We start from the raw sequence: 26081 nt of genomic DNA, 5'->3' as shown, positions 1-26081 counted from the left end.
AGCACTACTACTGAATCTGGTTAGAATATGCCATTAGGAAAGTTCAGGATAACAGGCAGGGTTTGGAATTGAACAGGTTACATCAGCTTCTTGTCTATGCGGATGACGTGAATATGTTAGGAGAAAATACACAAACGATTACGGAAAACACGGAAATTTTACTTGAAGCAAGTAAAGCAATTGGTTTGGAAGTAAATCCCGAAAAGACAAAGTATATGATTATGTCTCGTGACCAGAATATTGTACGAAATGGAAATATAAAAATTGGAGATTTATCCTTCGAAGAGGTGGAAAAATTCAAATATCTTGGAGCAACACTAACAAATATAAATGACACTCGGGAGGAAATTAAACGCAGAATAAATATGGGAAATGCGGGTTATTATTCGGTTGAGAAGCTCTTATCATCCAGTCTGCTGTCCAAAAATCTGAAAGTTAGAACTTATAAAAGTTATATTACCGGTTCTTCTGTATGGTTGTGAAACTTGGACTCTCACTCTGAGAGAGGAACATAGGTTAAGGGTGTTTGAGAATAAGGTGCTTAGGAAAATATTTGGGGCTAAGAGGGATGAAGTTACAGGAGAATGGAGAAAGTTACACAATGCAGAACTGCACGCATTGTATTCTTCACCTGACATAATTAGGAACATTAAATCCAGACGTTTGAGATGGGCAGGGCATGTAGCACGTATGGGCGAATCTAGAAATGCATATAGAGTGTTAGTTGGGAGACCGGAGGGAAAAAGACCTTTAGCGAGGCCGAGACGTAGATGGGAGGATAATATTAAAATGGATTTGAGGGAGGTGGGATATGATGATAGAGACTGGATTAATCTTGCACAGGATAGGGACCGATGGCGGGCTTATGTGAGGGCGGCAATGAACCTTCGGGTTCCTTAAAAGCCATTTGTAAGTAAGTAAGTACTACTGAATCTGGTGCTGAAGGCAATGTTTGCAGAACAGTGTACAGGTACTTGTTTTACTTAATATATATCAGTACAAAATATTCGAATTTTTGTCAATCATAACTAATATATTAGGGTTGACATTTATTATTTCAGGATCTATAATCTGTAATTTTGTTTCATTCAGACTTCTTTTATCCAATGGCAGTACTTGACTTTATGTCGTTCACATAAATATCCCTATTCTATGAATGATGCACAAATCTGTAATTCTTTTTGTTGTCATAGGTGTTGCCCCAGTGCTCCATGGGAGGCGAACTACATAGCACCACATGATGATAATCATGATTAATGGATCAACGGTGAAGTGTCGGTAAGAGAACTGGAGAACTCTGCTAAAATCTACCACCAAGCACTATCTATACCAACAACAAATTTCACTTGGATCTGTCTCTATCCAAACCTGAGTTAGCAGTATGGAAAGCCAGCCATTTTCCTAACAGTGCATTCTATTCTAATCAGGCAGAAACTGTTAATAATTTAATTTTGTATGTCTAACACTTTACTACCAATGAGAGATAAGAAACAGTATGTGAAAATATGAAAATTGAAAATAGAAAGTCCCACTGTAGTCACATAAAGAAGTAGATATACTGTGTTGATTGATGATGTAATTAAAAGCAATGTGATAGTGCCTACAATATTTCTGACATTAAAAAAATAAAAAAGAAAAAGTTACCACTGGTTATGGTAGTTCATCTGTTAACCCAAATATCCCAGGTTAAAACATAATCAAGAGTGATGAATTTTTAAATGGAAAAACCAAAGTATGATGAATGAATGCTGAAGTTTGTGTCTTGACCCGTCATTACTCCTTTCTCAACTCTTGGTAATACATGCCACCAAGATAGTGAATGTGGAGGTCCCTAGTAGGAAAAGAGTACGGACATGTGCATAGTGTTCTATGTGCAAAGACAGTTATCAGCATACTTGTACGAGATGCACAAATTGAAAATGAGTATCAATTAAGCCAAGTCCAAATGGAGAAGAACATACACATAGTTGTCAAGTGCTCAGCACTGGAAACAAATGTATTTTCAAAACTGTTTTCTGAAGTAGTAGCACCCATTCATTAATTATTAGTGCATTCAGTTGTAAGACTGCATCTATTATAGCAAACTCTTTTTATAACTTCATATCATCCCTACGTTTTATATAATATATTACTTACAAAAAGAATGGGGAGGGGGGGCTAATGTGAAGTTTAAAGAATTTTAGTCAAATCCTAAAATTAGGTATATTATTCTTTTTTTAATTTGGAGGAAAATCATGTTATAATAATAGATTATAACATACATTTGTGATGAACTTTTAAAAGAAACCAAAAGAGGTGGATGTTCACCTAATGTGTCCAGCCAACTGAGGTAAGCTCCAAGCACGTGGTAATGCTCCCTGTAGCTCGACAAAACTCTCGATCCCTGCAATATTGAGGCAGCGATGACGTCCACCAACTGGGGGTTTCGGGTGTCCATTACTTATGTTGTCCACAGGCAATGTTTCATCATGGGCCTGTAAAACAGCCTACAGTGACTTTGGATATCCATTCTTAGAAAACACTAGATGACTTAAATTAAATTCTATGATTAAAGGAGACATTTGATTTATAGAAATAAAATCAGACAATTGGAAAGTGGGAAGATTTGTTTTCTCAGTTTATTCTCGTCCATTTTAAGACGTTATTTTATCTATTTTCTAGCTTTTCTCTTTTCATTATTCAATAAGAGAAAATACGTATAAAATCTCTTCAAACTGTCTTATGAATGATCTAATCTGATGTAGTGCATCCGTGTAAATTTCTAAAAAAATTAATTTAACAGTCTCAATTTTTTCTTTTCATTTTGTTTTCCGAAAATTCAGGATTTTTCCATAGATTAGTGTGGGTACCAAAACACAATGCCTGTCGTATTGTGAACATTGAACACGGTATTTCAGTCTACAACATAGAATCTGATGGAGAGGTAATAAGTACAAGCATAAGGAAAGTTCGGAAAATCCTCACGAAGAGGAAAGGACACAGCTTTTTCTGCATACTTGTGACATGGAAGAGTCTCAATGTATGACAATAAAGTTTTAACACAATCTGAATGTCATAATCATTAATACATATTACATGTCCTTTCATTAATATAATGCAAAAATTCGAAATTTTTATTCAGACAGGATTTGTGATCATTTTGGAAAAGTATTAAATTTTTTATGTTCAGCATGTTTATTCTGTCATCACAGTATAAATACATTTAAATGTCTCCAGCAAAGAATTAAACAGGATGGCTAGGTACCTGAGGTGAATGTTGATGGCTGGGTTTCTCCTGACGTGAGTCCTCGCTGATGCGGGATAACTCTGGTGGGATGCGACCTACAGGGACATTACAAGTTGTCGTCGTTGCAGCTGCTGGAGCAATGGTAATGGGCGGGGGAACGGGGCTAGATATTGGTTGCTGCACAGGTGTTGACTTGTCGATAGCAGTAGACTCCGGGACCGTCATAATGCCACCGATATGGACTGGCTCCACTGGAAAAGCAGCCTGGGACAGCAGAAAGGATGTTGTTGAAACACAAAGCTCTTTACAATGGACAACTAGCACATACCACACAAATAAAAGCAAATCACTCAAACTGTTAGTCATGAGGTTGTGTTACTGTTGTCAGTGTTAGTAATACTCCCACACCAAGCAAATAACCTGCCCAAAATAATAATTACTTCTTTGCTGGGATCTTCATAACCATTATTAATCGTTTTTGTCCCCTATTTCACCAACTGCAACTTCCAAAAACAATACGCACCCAATTATTAAAAAGCAGGGTTACAGGTGTACTTTAGAACAAATGAGTAGCACATAATTTCCGTACTAGGACTAACTTCTCCCACTGTGTGGCAAACCCCACTACCGCTGGTAGGGGGCGTACCTGTGAGGTGAGGGTGTGTCTGTGCTCAGGGCTCTGCAGGTTCTCACCCTTCCACTCATTGTCAGTCTCCTCGGAGTCATCGAACTGCGACTTCCACTGTGATGCCAGCGTCAAACCTATGCACAAAGTGAAGCAAATTGTTTAGCTGTTTTTAATGTTGCTTTTTTATGGAATAATATTCTTAGCCACCGAAGTTCTACAATAATGGAAATATCGTAGTAATGATGGTGGTGGTGGTGGTGGTGGTGGTGGTGGTGGTGATGATGATGGTGATGGTAGTAATGACACAATGACGAAACAATAGCAAAATGGGAGAAAATCTATACCACATTTCTTGCCAAGAATCAAACCTGATTCCTATAAGGAGAAATCTCATATGAATAAATCATGTAGCACGACAGAAGAGTTGTTACTTAGCACACTGAAAAAGCAAGATCATGATTCATGTTCATTTTCTCAAGTTCTTTTTTCTTGAAGGAAATAATAAACATTTTCATTACAGTCATATAGAATAAGAAGAAGGAATTTAATGAATAGAAGTAAGACAGGCAGACACACAGCACATGTGCTTAATTCGGCACATTCTTTACATTGCTGGAGAATTTTACCGTGGTATTCCTGATTCTTGTTATTCCAACATAATACATTACAATCTCATTATCACTATCCTATGGGAAAAAGCCTACTTTGCCAGTACATATCAGGACTTCACTACTGACCTAGTTTAAATGAATACACACTATAAGACAAAATGGTCAACAATACCATCCCAGAGAAAACGAGATGAAGAAATGCATAGTAAACTCTATTTTCAAGGGAAAGTTCACCTTCCTTTGCCCTTTCCATCAAATTTCAAAGCTACTTACCTCCACCACCCCGAGTCACCTGTTGCAAGGCTGAAACATTGTCATCATCTATCACAGCAAACTGTGTAATAGATGCATCACGATTGTTCAGCTTGCAACTTATTGGTCTTCGAGTTGAATCTCCTGAGGAGTGGAAGCGACGTACACGATGCTCCTTCACTCTTTCCTTTAATGGGTCTCGCTGTTCAGTGACTGGTGATGAACCCATTAAACCTACATGAACATAAGTCATATGGTAGTCACTTAACAGCAGCATTTTTCTTGACTTGTCCATTTAAAGAACGTGTACTTTTATTATAAATACAGTAATATATAATTTGACATAAATTAAACAGCAGGAACAATCTCTCGTCACTCAGGCATTAGTTCAAGTTTTGAAATTGAGGGTAGCAGCAAAGGTTACTAGAGCACTACCGAGCAGACTGTTAGATATCAAGGTAGATCTTCCTTTAAAACATCACTAATAACAGAGTAACTTCAAAGTGGATCATTAATGCTGATGTTGTGGACACAGGAGACACATAAGGAGGGGTTGGTACTTCATAGGAAGGTTTAATTTTTCATAGGAGAGATTGACACTTCACTGATTGAAGTATACTGATACTATTGTGAAGTTAGCCAGAGGTGGAAACTGACAAAGGAAAGTATAGAGAATGTACAGATTCAGAAGGAGAACATTGTATTCATTCCTTCCCCACTTCTGGCTACATTGGTACACTCACCCCTGATGTTTTCAACATTTTATCATAAATGAATAGTGAAAATTTGATTGCATGTGAACATACTGATAACAGGTCATGTTGTTCATTCACTAAAATTACCAAGCCCATTGTGATGAGAGAAAACTGGGAATAAAAAGCGTCAAGTGAAAGCAGATGAGGTTTACTCCTGAAATGTACTGAAGATGTGGGCGTTGGTCATTGAAGTTATTGAGAATTTCCTTGTAAAGCTTCATGTGGGATATAAAGTGCCTACCATTGGGTAGGCAATGGCAATGAGAAGAGGGAGAGAGAAACATTAAAAGAGTAGTAAGCAAGTAAGCATAATCTCGCGTCTTTGCAGGAAGTCTCGAGAATGATAAAATATATCTAAGTCTGTCTTTCACTTGTTTTTGTTCAGGAGTCACCATCTCTCACATTCATTGGGGGTTGGAAAAACAATAGCTGTTGAAGCAGAATGATGTGGCTATGAGACCATTAAAGCGGTGGTTTTCAAGAGCCATGCATGTCCTGTCAGGTAATGCGGGGGACGGAATTTCGTTTCCATGCAAAGATATCTCTTATGGACATTATGTTATGATGATTTCTAATATGCCACGCTATTGCATATACTCAGACTGCACAAGGTTGCGTCACAGATTGCTTGAATAGTTGACAACTGTTCCAACATCTGATGGAGGAATTGTTACAAAAATGGCAACGATATGGATAAAAAAAATTGATAGATTTAGTACGGAATTATCCCATGTTATATAATAAATAAATAAAAATATATATAAATAGATATACATTTATTTATCGAACAATAATTATAAAAACATGACAGTAAAAGAGAATGTGTGGCAGATGAATGGGAAAATCTAGTAAGTTTACTCTAACTTAATAATCCATTTGTTATTGTTATTATATATTTTGATAGGCCATCCTTGGTGTTTAATTTACCACAAAACTAAAGATATGGTATATATTTTCTCGTGTAGTAAAAAATAGTGACGAGTAATTTGAAATAAAATATAGTATTTAACCTCAATTTCGATTTATATCACATTGCTTCTTCATTGATTTCTGTGTTAAATCGGACATCCGGATACCTGTTATGCGAGATTATTTAATAACTCAACTCTTTGAAATTTCTACAAGTTTATTTTGACATAATTAAGAGAAACATATTTCTTATACACAATAAAATGTACTTATCGTGCTGTTTCTACAGTCAATAACCAGATTTAAAATAATAATAATATTATAATTTAATGGCCAACATGGATATAAGAAAAGATAATAAATGTAACAATATGTTATTATTTAAAACATTAGTGTTGAAAATAGGCTATATAGTTACATTATTATTAGATTTTCCCACAAAGAAATAACTGCTAAATCCATGTTGTCAGCCATCTTGACTTAAGATGATGCAATGACATTCTTTTTTATAAAAACAAGTCGATGCTATACACTCCAAGCATCAACAGAATTTCATGCATGTAGCATTGGATCCTTGGGCCTTGAAAAGCACCACTCAAGAGGAACATCAGTGAGATATTATGGGAACCAATGATATTGCTAGTATAACATAGCATAAAGTTACCTACTTACTAGTTCATATGGTAGAGGTATTAGTATAAAACATTACCTGCTTTAGTAGCTTCGTAGGAATAGTAAGATCCGTCAGGTTCTGTTGTGGCCTCACGGACTCTAGGGCTTGGCAGCTCAGGGTTGTTGAGATCATGAGGTGTGGTGATCCGCTCTTTTTCATCCTCACCTATCTCCTCTCCTCGGTGCTCCAACTCACCAGTCAATTTTCCCTACAACCAAGAAGTCTTTCATTCGGTATAGCAAGATTGTGTGTTTCAATGAAGAGTGAGTAATCCACATCCAAAAAGAGAATGCTGTCGCAAGATTGTGAACTATATGTCACAGACCAGAGCATTGGAAACAAACACACAAAGCCGTTCATTAAACTAACTAAATCAAATAAACTAATCTTACTAATTAACCAAATTTTCGTCATCGTCGTTCTCTTCTTTCTGATCATCATCATCATCATTATCATCATCATCATCATCATCATCATCACTACAATTTAGATATGTCCCATTAATCTCATTAAATTTTTAAAAGTTAAATTATGAATTTACTTTCTAACAACTCTATAACTGATTATTAATTACCAATCATTCTTTTAATGTTTATCTTGAACTCTCACTACATATTTCAAAAAACTTCTAGAAATCAAGATGTCCCCTCATTATATAACTGGAGTCTGATGGAGCTATTATGACAGAAACCACATTACTGTCTCTGAAAGTAAGTGAAGAATACACCTTTATTATTTGGTCTGTCCTATTACATACTTTGTGAGAAATTTCAGTAATAGATATGGAAAAGTTCCTGGCATTCTGCTGATTAAGATGAATGATGTAATTACCATTTTCAGGCTAGTCATCATATCATCCTAAAGAATTGACCCACAATACGAGGTTTGCCTAAACTGCTCTAGGTCTGTAATGACTTGTACCTTGTTGCTCTGGAGATGAGACTCCATATTCTTTCTGAAGAAGGGTAGTCTCCTTCAAACAATTACATATTATTTGTTAATGTTTTGAACTATAACTTCGTGTAAGGGACACTTAACCAGAAACTATTCCTTATTCCAAAGAAACGAGGTGTTAGTGTTAGTATGGATGTAACTCTGTTAAATAGCATATCTCAAAAAGGAATCCTTAATTGCTACCTTAATGGGCGAATGTCGTAGTGTTACATATTACATTAAGGTTCTATATTACCTGGAGATCCTGGACACATGTAGCAGGAGCTGTAACCACCCTAAGTCGGCCGAATGTGGTGCCAGACTTGCGTCCCTGTTGCTGCTGGTTCTGATTGGTGCCAGTGCCAGGAGCAAGCCCAGAGCTTTTCTTGCTGGGGTGTTGATGCTGCTGAGTGTCCGAGTTGCTGCGTGCAGACGCCATGACAGCATCACCCTCATAGTCCACTGCCTTGTCAGTGACAGGCACGATGGCTGAGGGTGTGTGATGATGGTGGAGGTGTGGGTGGGTCTCTGGAGTGGGGTCCACTCCCGCCATGGACACAGCACGCCGTTGTGCTACCTGCTGCTTCTTCGGTGAGCCTGGTGATGGAATGTTTAATTAGGCATGAACTCAATTAAAAACTTAAACACAGACTCAGTCCACAATTGCAAGATCTTAGCTTATCACTTGTATTTGGGCAGAATGTGGAGACAGAGGTGAAACTTAACTTACTGTCAAATGATTTTTATGCAACTAACAATGTCGCAGATTATGTGATATTCGAAAATATGAACATAAATTTAAAAAATGAATAATAATAATAATAATAATAATAATAATAATAATAATAATAATAATAATAATGTATCCCTTTATGAGGAGCATGGGGCCTGAACCAATTGTCTCCACCTGTGTAACAGTTATTTTAACTATTTTCCACAGTAAACTAATTTTGTTCGATCTAATTATCAATCTTCTATAAACTCACCCAAAATTAATACAACATTTCTGAGATAATCTTGTAAAAAGGAAATATGTTCCTCCTGTGACTGTGTTATACTCCTTAAATTAATAATTGTGTTGTGATTTAATGTAGTGCCGTAATCTATATACAAAGATATAATTTATCCTAAGTTGATAATGTATTAAATTGAAAGGAATCAAACATTTAAATATATAAGTGATTTATAAGACAATCATTACAAAATAAAACTGAAAAGGACAATTTTAATATATTATAGAGTAGGCTAATACCTCTATCAAATGTATTACGTAAGATTGAAACATCAACAATAAATGAAAGAGATTAAAATCAAACTACAATGAATACAATGAAATGAAGTGACACTTTTAAGAATCATAGTAGGACACAAAAAATACATAAGAAAAGGAACTAATATTCGAGAAGAATGAAGGATATTTAATTTAAATGATAAAAGAAAACAACTTGAAAATAAATGGGCATTCGAAACTACAGTAACTTTCATTACTGGTAATGCAAATTTCAAAATTAATTAAACAATTTAAAACTTAAACTAACTGTTTAAAGAAGAGATAGACAAAACATGTCTAATGCAAAAGATGGCGGCAGTGATGACAATGATGATGGTAGTGATGGTGATGATATTAGAATGTGGTAAGTGATAACTCAGAATTTTCATGTTTGATTTCACCTCGAATCAAAGAGGTTAAAGCTGTCTTCGTAGCTATGGCCTACTATGATTTAGATATTAAGAGCTTCAAAATGCATTTCAGCATATGAATAAATTGTCAATCTAATTATTATATTTGGAGAGAATCTTTGTCTCGACAGTAACTTTGTCCACACTGGCAATTTTGTAATGTTAATAAATGAGATAAATATGCAGTAAAGTTATTACAAAGAATGAGTAAAACATACATAATTAAATTACGAAAATTTACTTAAAATGTAATGAAAAATGCATAATGGTATCGTTAAATAATCCAATTTTTAAAATATGTACGTATTAAACAAATAACCTGATATATATATATATACACAATAGTAGAGTGAAAAAGTAACCGAACATGTGTATAAAACTTTGTTGCAGATGACATGTAACCATTGACACAAAACCGCCTTCAAAGTACGCCCCCTGGGCAGTGACATACTTCTGCCAGCATCCATCCATTTCTCGAAATATTCCTGCAGCCCATCTTTGGTCACTTCCTGCAGAGCGCATGTCGCATGAATTTTCACCTCTTCAGCTGACGCAAACTGCTGTCCTTTGAGTAGGGATTTGACCTTTGGAAATAGGTAGAAATCTGCTGGAGCAAGATATGGAGAATATGGTGCCTATGGAAGGACAGGTATCTTGTGTTGTGCGAGGAATTCACTCACGAAGGGCGACCGATGTGCTAGGATATTGTCATGATGAAGAACCCAATTCTGTCCTTGCCACAAATTGGGTCTTTTTCGTCGAATTGCATCACGAAGGCGTCGAAGAGTTGCAACATGTGTCTCCATATTGACAGTTAGACCCTCAGGAATAAGTTCGAAATATATGAGACCCTGGATATCGAAGAACACTTCAAGCATTACTTTCCCCTTTGATCGGTCAGCACACTGAGTCTTTACGCCTGGAGAGTAGGCCACATACCACATGGACAAGGCAGAGAAGTTGCCTACAGAGCATGGCGTTGCCACCCGAAGTTCGGGTACTTTCTGACTCTACTAGCACGCACGCACACATATATACTCTGAAAAAATAGCATGTAAAAGATTATATTTATACAATTGTATACCAAGAAGATGCTAAACTTATCTCAAAAATTAATTTTATTTCTATAGTTAACAGAAGGCAATTTTAAATTGCATGCAAATTGAATGTATTTTTCAAAACATTCTAGCTCAATGAGTTTAAAATAATGGCAGTGAGCATAAATTCAATATGACTCATAAGTGTAATTAATGATATTCATTTTAACATGTTAGTTGCATGTGGGTTGTTGCATTATTATACTTAAGTTTTTTATATTGCATAAAAGCAATACATATTACAATAATATATCCCATATTATTTCCTACAAACAATCTACGCCGTAAAAGACGCAATGCAAGCTAAAATCCACACGAAATTCTAAAAACGTAGCCAGCAAAACTGAATCACATCAATAATACTACCTTGCAAAATTACATTTGCTTTTCTAAACAGCTTTATGCAAAATGGCCAGAAGTTACTATATCAGTAAATGCAATGCAATGGCACACTTTATTTTATGGCATCTTTGTAAAGAAGCTGACTACTACAAGATTTTATTTATAGATATTGTCCGGACACGTGGTGTTTCACGTCTCGGCTACTGGTCATGCTACTCCCATGGTTCAACCACAGTCTAGTACATACAGTCACAAAGCTTGAGGTGATTTTTTGCATTTCAAGCTCCAAGCAGCTAGCAACTGAGAGTACTAGGAACAATAGCCTGTGCGATAGCAGCGATCCTAGAAGCTAGCAACTAAAGTTCAACTGTCATTGGATGCATATTCCCTACGAATTGAGCTTCGTGATTGTATGTACTACACTGTGGTTCAACTCCGCCCCCCTCCCACTGTCTAAAAATACATGTCTTAACCTGTTCCCTGATGGTCTTACGATAGTATTCATTCATTCGCAAAGATGGTTGGACAGTTGACTCTAGAACAACGCATTTTTTTGCATGAACGTTATTTTAAATAAGAATCAGCTCGTCATGCAAGTGAGGAATTTATCCACACATTTCCTCATCAATGCCTCCTTCTAGAATTGTATATCTGAATATCGTGCAAAAATTTGAATCTATTGTTTCAATGTAAAACAAAAACATGAGCGGAAACGTAGACGAAATTGGAGCAAAACTTGAATGTATGCCAATAAAATCACAAAGTTTACAAAATAATTCTCACACATTTGAAGAGGTATAGGAAAACATTAGAAATGAAATCAGGAACAATACAGTGGCTAACTTAATTGTGTCAATCAGAATGTGTTTTTTCCAATATGATGTCTGTTTAGCTGAGGATGATATTTTCAGCATTTCCTATAAGACAAGATTTTATACAAGTTTTATTAATATTATTATTACTAAGTTATTTATTTATTTAACTTGGCAGAGATAAGGCCATCAGGCCTTCTCTTCACCTCTATCAGGGGATTACAACTACAATATTAATCAATCAATCTTCTTAATGTATCCAGCTGTTTGCTGACTACATAAAGTCCACTATAGTCCACTGTAGTCTATTCAGTTGTTGTTTTTACAATATTAAGAATACAATTAAAATTATGATTATAATTAATATTAAATTTACAATTACAATAAAAATCAAAATACTAAAATATTACTGTACTTGATTAATAAAGACTAGACAAGTTATTGTAGAAGTTAAGATCAAAGAAAGAGTTATTTACTGAAGTACAAATTAAACGTTGAATAATTACAGTATAATAAGCGTGAATACTCTGCGCATTTTTTCCGGAATTTAGCAAAGAAAAACTGAGGTGCCCGCATTATTTAAAATAAGATTGGTACTGCTTCGCAGCACCACGAATTCACTTGACGGAACTGAGGATAACACCTTATGGGAAGATGGCAACGACAACAATGATTCTTCTGCTAGTGATGACGATGAAAGAGATGATGAATTGAGGTAAGGGAGCATGTAATTACTGAACTTAATGTTATTGCACATATTAACATTAAATTGACAAAAATTGTGATTTATTATTACTTTTTTTTGCTACGTATTGTAGGTACAGTCCCAGATGCTTGTATAACAGCATGTGAAGATTATGATACATTTCTTGAAACAAATTGATATTTTATTTAGTTTTGGAGTACATCATTATGTAGGATTAATTTCTTGTAAATAAAACACAAATTATAGCCTACAGCAGAAATGTGAGGGAAACCACTACCTGAAAGCCGTAAGACGAAAATAAATACGAATGAATGAAATTACAGTCAATTTTATTTTATTTTATTTTTTTAATTTTCTCTCCTAAAATTTGGCGCGGATTATTTGATGGCGTGAAGTATTCGCGTATATACGGTACATAGGGATGAAATTATAGGAGATTTAAATATTTTATGCTAGAATAAGAGAACTATTTACAAGAGCCATGTCTGAACGACTCTCAATTACGAGATTTAGGAAGCAGAATTGAGATACAGGTGCAGCATGCTTGGTAACTGAGACGTAAAAGGAACATTACATGAGTGGGCGAGGTTTATAAATAAAGCCCTGTATGGTTACATTAAGCTCATATATGTTGGTGATGATGATGAGAAAGATTACAGCAATGACGATTTAAGATACTGCTGCATAATAAATGTTAAAAGCTAAAGGCATCCCTATATTACAGTTTTTACATTACAGTTTCACAATATGTTACATTTCAATACAATTTGCTTCTTCCATACATCACCAGTGCCGAAGTTAATTTACAAGAATAATTGTGTTTGCAAATTCTGCATTTGTTGGTGTTTAGTAATAAGAAAAGGATATAAAATAGAATATAAAAAACATGGAGCTACTGTACACTGAGAAGGATAACTTGACAAACAAAAAGAGAAAGTTGGGATTCACTTGTCAAACAAGTAGAAAGAAACAGCACAGGGTCACAGAGATTTGGATGTAAAATATTTAAACCTATGAAAGAATATAATAAAGACAGAGTAAGACTAAATCCAATTTCAGAGAAAGAGTACCAGTAGATCAATTATTATAATATTCTGCTGAATAAAGCAGTAACAGATAACACTGAAACACAAAGGAGTGAATCATTTGATAATTTAAAAACACGAGAACTAAAAGAAGAATTAACAACAGCAAAAAAAATAGGAAAGGTGAAGGAACTAATAATATAAATTCGAAACATTTACTATATGACGGTCCTAAATTATTTAGAAAAAGACTTCTTCTATTACTTAGCAATACGTGTCAAAGTGGTTCTACACCATATGACTGAAACACTGCAATAATAATAATAATAATAATAATAATAATAATAATAATAATAATAATAATAATAATAATAATAATAATAATCATTCATAAAAAGGAACCTAAAGATACGTGCGCAAATTATAGAGGGATTAGACTTCTATGCACAGCTTCAAAACTATATGCAAATATTCTAAATCAGAAACTGAGTAAAATAATTGTGAAACAGGATTTAGAGGGAGAACAATGCCATTAAATCCCTACTGAGTGATGCTTTATTGGTGTCACATTGAGGTCTTAACAAGTCTTCGGACTGTTGACTAAACAAATCAAGAAGCATAAGAGCTCGTATAGATATGAAATTAGGAAACAAAATAACAGGGAAATTCAGATTTAATTTGGGATTACACAAGGATCTGGACTTTCTCCATTTACAGTACTCTTTAACGTGTATGTTGTCCAAACTGTCAAACTTTGGAAAATTATAAATCTCACAGGGATTCAAATGTCCTCAATTGGGCATGCTTTTATAATGATCAAATTCCAAGATTAAACAAGAAAGGTGGTTTCTAAAATCTCCTCTAAGATTTTAACTGACTGACTGAATTTTATCTATCTATCTATCTTCATAGTGTATCCAGCTATTTGCTGACAACACGTGTTCCACTATGTTTCACTATGAATTTCCTCTTCTTACAAATGATGGGTAAAAGCACGATGCTGGTTGTATATTTCAGCAGCCACATTCCAAAGATGAGGTGGCTGAATTTTATAATACATACATTTCAACAGCTAAAGCAAAGTAGTGGTATTTCAAGGAAACAATAAATGAATAAAACTTATTATAAAAATCAAATTACAGAGCAATTTAGGAATTTTAAATATTTTGGTAATGTTGTTTAGTCAACTGTTCGAAGAAAGGTTTGAACCTCATAAGTGACAACAATAAGGCAACACGTATCAGGCAACTAAAGCCAGGAGAAAACTGGGTAGGGTGACCAGTTCCTTTCCCCCTCTATTCCATATTTCGCTGACTAGTTACATATTACATTAACCAAACTTCAGATGTATACATACAACTCAGTGGCAGTTCCTCTGGGGAGGGAAGGGAGGAATGTCCTCCTCACATTTTTCTTCTTTTGAAAGTAAATACCAAATAAAATATGTGGCTTGAAATTCGAGGAAGATTCGATAATTTTTAAGTTCACAGCTGTCAGAAAACCTCGCCTAATCGAGTTTTACATGACGCGTTCTCATGTGCTGCACGAAAACTGCGAGATTGTTTGTGAGGAGGAAAGTCAATCCTTTCCTTCTTTACTGCAATTAACACACATAAACAGCACACTAATGGCCAGAGGAAGAAGCAGAGTTTTAAAGCAAGTAAATGAACGGATAGGGAGGAGATCCTCCTCTGATTCTGCACATGGGCAGGAAATAGTGCAGTAGACAGAAACTGACTAGTTGTTCACCAAGCTTGCTACCGCTGCCATCTAGTGATGTTGTATTCAACCAGACTATAACACATAGGAGGCATAATAAAAACAGTTTTAACGCAGGGCTATGAAAGATACCATATAAACTTTTTTTAAAATTACAAATCAAATATTATTCATTGCACTTTATATAGGCTACTATACATGATTTGTAACTTGCGAGGATATTTGAAAGTTAAAGTCGCGTTTATATAAGACAAAGAGGAAATAGTTCTACGTTAGTATCACAGATTTTCTGGCCCCTGAAATTCACTCCCATTCATTGTCTACTAGACAGAGACAGCCAAGTTGTCAGTTTTGTACAAATATATTTGAAATTGAAAGTACTCCAAACTACATTATTTTTAACATTCAAAAGCATGTGATACTGAACTTGTAAAATGTACATGTGGCAACACAGACCACGTGGATGGGTGCAGTGTTCTCGCTTTCCTGATTATAGTGAAACTTCATTAATACACTCCTGCTTATAACGTTAATCCGTTCATTACGCTCTTTTCATACAGTCTCTGGATATTTCATTTTATAACCCTGCATAATTTTACCCTCTTGTAATACTTCCAAATCTCGCTTGTAGCCCTTTTTTCGGATCGGAAATGAGTAAAAATCCAATACAAAAATTGCGAAATTTGTGTTTTAAAAGAATGGTGAAGAAATATATTACTTTGACTGTACTGAGGATCATTGCAACACGAATACAAGAAAGAAATTTCACCCTCTACCTGAAAAAAAACCCTCCGATCAACACTGTTGGAATTTGTATTTACCAATACTTTTCTTTGTATGAAAGCACTTTATAACTCAAAAGTCTCTCTGTCAATTCGTTCTTGTACAGTCTGTAAAATTTAGTCAACCTTTGAATTCTGTGGAGTGTGAAGTATGTTTGTTAGTGCAAAATGACAAAGTGGAAATATCTGTCTATATGTGAACAATTATATTAGTGTTGGTCCTGAACAATTATATTAGTGTTGGTCCTAACGGTGTATCAAATGAAGTTGTCTGTGGTTCCTTAAACCTCATAGAAAATGTTATCATTCATAATAATAGTACAAACACACAGTAAACAACAATCAAAGTTTATTTTTTCGTATGAAATGAGCTCTTATTTGCATTTTGCACTATAACTAATGCATAATATAATGTTTCCTATGAGGTAGTGTTTAAATTGTTTTTCCTATATCATAAATCATTTCCCATCTATAGCTCTGTCCCGCTTATAATGCTCTAAGGCCACAGTCCCTTGACAAGCGTATTAACAGGGTTATACTGTAATTCCCATTCCCACTTCCGTAAAACAGTCCCGGTTACGTGTTAGTAGCTAGTCTCCTCCAACACGTGTGATGCTGTAGTGTATGCGAAAAATGCTGCAAGATTGTGAATTTCATTGTAATTGTTAATTTGTGCAATTATTCAATAATGAATGGAAGCGAAAACGTATTATATTTTGGACAATTTAGGAAACTCTGCTTACAAGAACAGATTATTGCTACACTAAAGGGAAGGCCAACTCTAACACTACCTCGTCTTACATATATGCATGTAGGCTAATTTATAGCATGTTTCATTCAAGAAGGTGTCATTTTGTACTGTTAACTTCTTTCCTCTCCTTAAGAAATATGCAGGAGCCACCACTGAAACAACTGTTCTTCCTCTGACACATACCGTCAAGTGAGATGTACTGGCTGTTAATAGATGTACATATCAGTCAGAGATATAACAGATGTTGGTAAAGAGGAAATCCAGAAGCCCATGCAAAATCAAACAAATGAAGAAGCTCTAGTGAAATTTTATAACATAACGTCTAACCCAGTTCTTTTGTACGGAAGTGAATGCTGGATTTTTGGTATGGCGAACAATTTACTGGGTGTGACAAGAGGATACAGCATAAGGAATGACTACATCCTTTTATAACTTGTAATAGCTAATATAGTAGAAGATACGAGGGTCATTTCATAAGTTATGACAAGTATGTTATATCTTCCGAATAACCGAAAATGTGATTAGGTTCAGTATAGACGTTTCAAAACCTACTGTACACTGTATGGGATGCTACCACCAGATTGCGTCTGTGTACATTGGTGGCTAGTTGACAGCACGTGCAAAAGTTAATATGCTAGAGACTGTGCTCAAAGATGGATGTAAGTAAAGTTGAACAGCAGTCATACGTGAAAACTGCAGTTCTTCGTAGCAGAAACGCTCATCAGTGTGATTCTGAGCTCTGAGAAGCATTGGGTGATAGTGCGTTACCTTATCGAACTGTTGCACACTGGGTGGAGGCCTTCAAACATGGACGCATAGCAACTGTTGACCTCCCACACAGTGGACATCCCAAGTCTGCTCACACAGTGGTGTACGTGGCTGTTATCGAACATGCTTAACATATGAAAGGCGTTGGACTGTGGAGGAATTCCTGCATCGACAGTGTTCCGCAGTTTACGAGAGGACTTGCAGATGGACAAGGTTTGTGCAAAATGGGTGCCACATCAGTTAACGAGGTGCAGTTACGAGACATGCCATATCCATCTGGAGAGGTTCAATGTGAAGGAAATGACATGTTGAATCAAATTATTGCAATTGATGAAACCTGGACACAAGCGTATGAACCTGGTTCACCATGAAGACACAAGTTTCGACAGAATCTATCACCCACAAAGGTCATGATATTTTGGTGTATGACAGCCAAGGTGTTCTAGAGTGTCATCCTGTTCGTGAGGGCCACACTGTCAGTGCCCAATACTACAGATCATTCCTAATGTACAATTCAGAGGACACATCCAGCACTGCTGGACAATGCCATAATCCTCCATAATAACGCAACAGCCACACTGTAGCTCCTGTCGGGAACCTTTTGCAGCAGTGGGGGTGGGAGATCTTGGAACATCCTCCTACTTGCCTGAACTCAGTCCATGCGACTTCAATCTCATTCCACAATTGAAGAAGCCACTGCGTGGGAAGTGGTTTGCAAACAGGAAGGACATCTTAACAGCGTTTCGATGAGATATGGTACACATAGACAAGTCGCACACAGCTGATGGTATTCATTGCCTGCACCATCGTTGGCAAAGATGTGTGGACGCCTTGGGGGATTATTTTGAAGGGTGTTAGATGTGAGTAATGTACAGTACTTTGTTTCCTTTCGTGCATAATAAAACAATGATTTCTATTTACGCATCTTTCAATTTCTCTTACCCATTGCCTCCTGTACCCGAATCCAATTTGGCACTAGCTTTGCGAAGCACATTCCAGTGACTTTCTATTCATGCAGCTTTATTAACTGATACAATATACGTAGTTGCCATGATATGAAACAACCTTCATATATAGAATAGTTACTTTAAATGGAAGTAGAAACAATGAAGATAAGTGCTTACTTAAAGTGGCTTTACATTATACTCCCATGGAAAAACGATTAATAGGAAGACACAGAACGAGATTGAAAGAGCATGTGATGTGATCTACTGCTGCTTCAGAATGGGGAAGTAAGTACCCGAGCCTCAGATGAAAGAAGTAGTTTTATTTCTTTGTTAATATTTTATAGCAAGGTGAATGATGTAAAAGCTAAACATCTGCTCCCACTAGACGGGTTGGAGGAGGACCATATTTTATAGCATACAAGTTATATTACTTTTTATATTTTCACATTTATTCGAGGTACTAGTAGATTTATAGTTAATGTTTCTGTTGAAAAATAAATATAAATGATAAATGTTATACTATTGGATACTACTGAACGAAGTTCACTAAACTGTAGTATGTGAATAAATGTAACTTTGAGGCAATTCTAAGTAAACATACAAAAAAAAAAGTGTTTGAAAAATAAAACACTGCTGAACACAAAGTTCACTAAACTGTATGTGAATAAACGTAACTTTGAGGCAATTCTAAGTAAAGATACAAAAAAAAAAGTGTTTAAAAAATAAAACTACTTGAAAACAGGCACACCGTACTATGTTTAAATTAAAAATATAAATTATTTGCTCAAATTTCTAGTATAGCTTATTCACATCATTCACTTTAAATTTGCACAGTTGATCAATTTAAAATTGTAAATACGTTAAATGTTTAATACATATTCCCAATAAGAAATATACGAAGACCTTGGCTTTGCTTTATGCACTGCAACATGGTATATAATATCAGTTTATTAACTATACGCTAAAGGAATACAAACTTGCGCAATCAATTTCCGATAATAACAGAAATCTACACACAACATAAATCAGGAGAAAATAGTACAGACTTTCAGTGTGTGAGAAAATGAAACAAGAACAAATTTTTACGAGTAATCAACATGAAGAGACTGCAATTGTACATAAAAGTGCAATACCAAAGTAAAAAAAAAGATGGGCAAGATGCAAGATAGGCAAATGACAAAGTATTATCTGAATCAACAAAGTTATTTAGCGGCAAACTTCAAGTGTAAGCTGCTTTCCACTTTTCACTACAACAAATAGCAGTGCGTAGAGTTATGGCTGTCTTATTTAAAGATGGAAATATTTTTAAAGCTGAAGGTGATAATTAAAGTGATTTAAAACATATTTATGCAGTAATTAAGCTCTACGCTCTGACAGTTTTTCAATTACACAATAATAGTCAATCGAAATTGATTTTCTAGTTAGTAACGTAATAGTGTTTGTTACACAAACAAATTTAAAAAATCTGAATTGAAATATATCTCACTTAGAGTTTACAAAGGTTTCCCTCCAAATTAACAAATGAATGATCCTTCCTGGACGGCAATCAACCACTCTTAATATTTTATTACTCAATGAATCTTACTATTGTGTTCAACATTATAGATGTGTGAAACAATTAACATTCAGTTAAAACTGCAGTATTATATGTTTATATGAATGCCATCTATTATTTAAATCCAGCAAGAGCATTAAGCATTTGACCTACCACGCTTTTACTTACAAGCCGAAATAACAAAGAAAGCTGTGCTACATGCAGACACCAACCTTGTCATGTGCTGGAGCGACTACTTCTGCCAAAATATCTTGCAATCAGGGCTTAAATTTCATAAATACTTCGAAAAATTGTAATAATAATGAAGATATGCTGGGCCACAAATCTTGGAGAAAACAGAATGTTGAACATGATATGGAAGTTAGATATTAAAAGTCCTGATTTGTTAAGTAATATGACATGCCATGTAGATGTGGGATGAGAAATTCAACCACTATTCATTATAACATTAGGTGTAGGAGTGCAATAAATTCCGCTGTCTAGTACATGTTAGCCCAGCAATGGAATCCCACTTTCCATAACAGAATAATGCATCTGAGGAATTAGGAATCCTGAATGAACTTCGAAGGATTTTCACATTATACACATGAAACACAATTAATAAAATCAGTCTTATTGTAGTAATAATTACATATGCATGTTATGCTTTATGGACGTAACTACTTTATAACAACAACAATTTCTGTGAAGCCCACTTTTGCAAAGAGTAAACAGTGCAGGAAAGACTTTTGTAATTAGTGATCATTAAAAATAATAATTTTACAGAACCAAATGTCAGAATATTTTTTTACAATCATGAAGTATTCTAAATATCTTAAGCAGTCTTTTTGTAATTATTTAAAGCAGAATTAATATCACCAATAGCTGAACTAATGATCAAATTAGCTTATGTGTTATAAGTTCTAACTGCAGTTATGCTAGTTATATGCTACGTAACTAGATTTCTTTTTAAGTATTATAGTATATTGAAAAAAAATACTATTAAACTTATACGAGATTTTATTCCCTAAACTTAAGTGTTCCTTAGTTCTAAGATAAGGCATCCCCTAGATATGTTATGAATGTGCTTGGGGGTCACAGAGGCAGAGCTCCATACTTTTATAACCTCAGCACTAGGATGAAGTGTTGTGGTCGGCACCAAGTTCCGACTTTTTTTTTACCCCCAGGAAAGACCTGGTACTCAATTTGATAGGAGGCTGAATGAACCTAGTGCCATTGTGGAAGTTTTGCCAACGAGAAAAATTCCATCACTGCCGGGGATTGAACCCAGGACCTTCTAGTCCGCAGCCTGTTTCTCTACCAAATAAGCTACCCATTAGATCTGAAATTGATTGAAATATAAATATAAAAAATGTTTCCTCTATATATCATCAGCCATTTACTTTTTTTTTTTTTATAGATATTCGGAATTTACACTGAAAAAGCAAAAACAAACTTACTGATCTAATTTCTGAATACGTACTTGAATACTAAAACCATTTTATCAGTAGTGAAAAAAAAAATAGAAATTCAATTATGGTCAGTAATACATTGCTTTGCAAGTAAATTATTAGTGCACAATACAACAAACTTTTTCATCTCTTTGAAAAAACCCATTCTCTATCCTCACTCTCAGCACCAGGGATACAGATATCCTAAATTATTGATTCATTTTCTCCTTCTATTTCCTTTTCAAAATTCTCTACCAGCATCTACCCTTATTCAGTTTTTTTGGTAATGTTTATTAAAAACAATACTGTGTGCAGAGAGTGAGAATACTAGCACATGTACATTAATAGATGTGTATGAGGTAAGAGCAGTACTACTGCAGAGACTGTGACAAACGCAGTTGTATTGCCGATTTCTAATGCACTAGCACACATTGAAGCAAGAGGATAGTACACAATTACGTTGCAAAGATATCTAATTCACTAAAACACAGATACTGATGTAAGAGAAGGAAATGACAACTATTATGACAGAATTTTCTTTTGGTATATACCCTGAACTGAAGAAGATATGGTCTTGTATTATTTTCATTTTGATTAAGGTTGGACAAACATTTTTCAAGTTAGGAACTGTTTCATGATGACACTTTATATATTAGGTTTGTTCGTACAGCAGTTTCTGGCAGTTTGCAACTACGAGGCGCATCCAGAAAGTAAGTTTCCCTATTTAAAAAAAAAAAAAGAACACACACTTTCACGAAAACATTTATTGGCAACAGGTACAGCAATGTTTCAGCTACTTTTTCAACATAGCCACCATCAGAATTGAGACACTTGTCGTATTGTGGGATCAACTTTTGTATCCCTCTGTTGTAGAACTCTGCCGCCTGTGAATGGAACCAGCATGTGACAGACGTCCTCAGCTCTTCGTCGTTGCCAAAACGCTCACCGGAGGACAGGAATTTCTTGAGGTGCAAGAAAACGTGAAAATCGCTGGGAACAAGATCAGGACTGTAGGGTGGATGATCAAATAACTCCCAGCCAAATTCCGTCAAAACAGCTGCTGTGCGCCGAGCCGTATGTGGACGAGCATTGTCATGGAGGAGCACAACACCTGCAGTAAGCATTCCACGCCTCTTGTTTTGAATGGCATGTCGCAATTTTCGCAGTGTTTCACAGTAACGGTCAGCGTTCACTGTTTCACCTCTTGGAAGGAAGTCAATGAGCAGAATGCCCTTCCTGTCCCAGAACACTGCACATCACTTTCCATACCGACAGCGTCTGTTTGAATTTCGTCCTGACCGGAGATCCACTATGCTGCCAATGTATTGACTGCTGCTTGGTTTCCGGGGTGAAGTGCGAAATCTAAGTCTCATCGCCCGTGACGATCCTGTCGAGGAACTCGTCGCCGCCATCGTGATACTGTTGCAGAAATGTCAGTGCTGCTCTTAAACGTTGCATTTTGTGTTCGGGTGTCAGGTTTTTCGGCACCCACCTGGCACACACTTTTTTGAACAGCAGGTGCTTAGTGACAATCTCATGCAACAAGGATCGCAATATCTGCGGAAAATGGCTGCTCAGCTCCGTAATCGTGAAGCAACGGTTCTCCATGATGCACTGCCGCACCAGCTCAACACGATCATCATTGATGAGGGACGGTCGCCCACTGCACTCTTCATCATGGACACTTTGACGACCTTCGGAAAACTGCCTACACCAGCGAAGCACCATCTGCTTACTCATGATGTTCGGCCCATAGACCTGACAGAGCTGCCTATGAATTTCAATTGGCGCAATGCTTTGTGCATTAAAGAACTTTATCACCGACCGAACCTCGCAGGCGGAAGGGAGAAGGAATAAGAGCTTCCATTTCGGACCACTGTTGCCATGCTACTGGCACCAGGCGGGACCTGTCCAGCTGGCATATGTTTGATACGTCATAGATCTGTTACGCATGTGCAATTGACACAGCTAATTACGTTTACTTTCAAGGGGAAAAAATCGGGAAACTTACTTTCTGGATGCGCCTCGTATCATGAATGAGCATGGGCACTTGGAATTTACGAGCAGGAAAGTCAAGTCAATCTACGCATGCTCATGACAGTTGTAAACTGACAAATTGCTGTACGAACAAACTTATTATAATATGTGTGCAATGAATAAAGATTTGGACAAGGTTAATGAAGAGTGAAAATAAGTGCACGTATTTAAATAACTAGGGCCCAGACGTTCATGCATTTGCATACTTTTTCCTGGAAGATATAACTATATGCTTACACATTATCTGTACGAATTATCAATTTCTGAGTTTATTAGGCATGGTTTTATGTCGCATATAAGCGCATATTTTCGTCATTTTTATAAATGCATAAGTGTATATTTTCGTCTTTTCTATAAATGCATAATATTTTCAATACTCTATGGCCTATACAGCAGATTTATAAGATTTTTTTCTCTCGCGAACGCAAAAAGCAGGGAACTGTTTGGGAGATAGAATGTGTGAAACACAGTGATAACATTCAAACATCATATGCTAGACCACTGACTTGCACGCCTCCTTAAAGAAAATTTTTGTTAAATGCCCATTGAAGGAATTCAGTTATTTAAATCAATAGCACCTAATAATCCACTTCCACCTATACCACTGTTAACCCAATGAGGTCTTATATTATGCTCAGCATCTACAAACAGTTAAAGGAGTGGTTATTGCGTTGGACTCAAGTGATACAGCATCTATTCAAATAGATCAAAATATAGCTATTGGCAAATGATGAGTTGGAAGGGAATCCTGTATTTTTATCTGCTCATTATTCCAGCTTACTATAAGCAATCACTTCACTGAACACTCTTGGTACTCCCTTACATTATTACTAACCCTTTTTACGAAACGAAAACTGATCTCAACTCTGTTCCTGACAATACAAAGCAATAAGTAAGGGAAAAAAGTGACTAACATTTAAAAAATAATATTCAAGACAATCTCGAAGGAAAATCCTGAAGTGCAACAAAAGATTTATCTCTGTCTGCAGAACAATTAACATCATTTAAATATACCTCAGTGTGATGTGCAAAGAAGTTACAAAACCTCAGTCACACATTTGTTTGTGAATTGCATCTCTTCACTGGTTTTAGACAATGAAACCATCTCTGCTTCAAACTCTAAGGAATAATGCAAGTTTATATTCATTTGTAATGGAACCATCTCTGCTTCAATCTCTAAGGAATAATGTAAGATTATATTCATTTGCATTTGTACTGCAACACAAAACGTAATTTCTCTTCGTCTATTAGTGCATATTTATTGGCATATTTTACACTTTTTATGGACAAATTTGGATGCATATTTAATAGTTTTTAGAGCATGGACTTCTGGGCCCTAAATATAATACTTAACAAGCCATTATTCTAAATAAGAATACCAATCATGAGCTGTACATTTACAGTATCTTATTCAATATAACATAAGACTGTAGAGTTTATTATTTTCTAAAATTATAATTCTGAAGTCTAACATTTTTTTATAATTATTCAGTGAGCTGCAATTAAATCCTGGTAAACATATCTTCAATATCTTATTGGTAGAAATGTTTTAGCACTTCCTTCTGTCTTTATAATTATGTGAAGCAAAAATATCCTTTCATATTAAACTACTGAATAATATGCATTACAGAAAGCTTTTCTAGATTAAAGTTCAATCACCATTTATCTTAATATAATAATAATAATTAAAAAAAAAAAAAAAAAAATAATAATAATAATAATAATAATAATACTAATAATAATATACAATGATGATGGCAGTGACAGTGACGATGATGATGACAATGGCGACAAGGACGACGAGGATCATATATGAACTTGAGAACAATAATTATATTTTCTCATCCAAAGCTACAGAAATAAATGCAAGAAATAATTTACTACACAAAGTGATATGAAGAAAACAACATAATAAAATAAAAAGTAAGTTACAATCACGTTTTAAACGTGCATGATACCTATGTCAACAGAATGGGATGGGTAACTCATGTTACAAACGATCAATAAAACTGTCATTTCCTCTTCTTCACACAAGAGATTCCATAAAACTCAATATTGCAGAGCTCAATATATAAAAGCATCATTCCAGTTCTCATCTTAAGAGACTGATCTATACGTACTTTAAAGATCAGTTACAACTATGAAAACTGAAACAATGTGAAGCAAAGGAAAAGAAAGGAAGGTCGGAGCTGTACAGGCCTCAAAGTCAATACAAGCAAATTAGAGAAGCCTGGCAGGCAGAATAGGACGCAGCCCCACAATCACACAGCGACTTTGCTGCAAATCAGTTACAGTATTTGAATAAAGCTGTTCAAAAAATGTTCGGTAAACATTTGTGAAGGCTATTTACTTATTCTCACTGAGTTGGAAAATGGTCAGTCATATCTATTATACACAATTAAGCAACTCCAACGAACATGGCTGGGCTGGTTGGTTTCCTATG

At 35.5% G+C, this 26081-nt stretch overlaps 1 protein-coding gene across 10 annotated transcripts in view; it reads right to left on the bottom strand.

Annotated features, from left to right (window-relative positions):
• The window catches only part of Asator (tau-tubulin kinase asator), a 323859-nt gene that overhangs the window by 79507 nt on the left and 218271 nt on the right, over positions 1 to 26081 (bottom strand). For 8 of the 10 annotated variants that reach the window (XM_069828645.1, XM_069828649.1, XM_069828653.1 and 5 more), the window contains exons 10-15: positions 8244 to 8584; positions 7091 to 7262; positions 4739 to 4951; positions 3816 to 3988; positions 3245 to 3490; positions 2308 to 2486 (exon numbers count right to left, since the gene is read on the bottom strand). In XM_069828645.1, the coding sequence (XP_069684746.1) occupies positions 2308 to 2486; positions 3245 to 3490; positions 3816 to 3988; positions 4739 to 4951; positions 7091 to 7262; positions 8244 to 8584 (1324 nt within the window). The remainder of the gene's footprint in view (positions 1 to 2307; positions 2487 to 3244; positions 3491 to 3815; positions 3989 to 4738; positions 4952 to 7090; positions 7263 to 8243; positions 8585 to 26081) is intronic. The other 2 variants (XM_069828646.1, XM_069828648.1) reach the window with 2 other exon arrangements.

Source organism: Periplaneta americana, chromosome 6 (genome assembly GCF_040183065.1).
Source record: "Periplaneta americana isolate PAMFEO1 chromosome 6, P.americana_PAMFEO1_priV1, whole genome shotgun sequence".
NCBI lineage: Eukaryota > Metazoa > Arthropoda > Insecta > Blattodea > Blattidae > Periplaneta > Periplaneta americana.
Note: the sequence above shows the minus strand (reverse complement) of the source record. Positions and strands in the feature narration are given on the sequence as shown.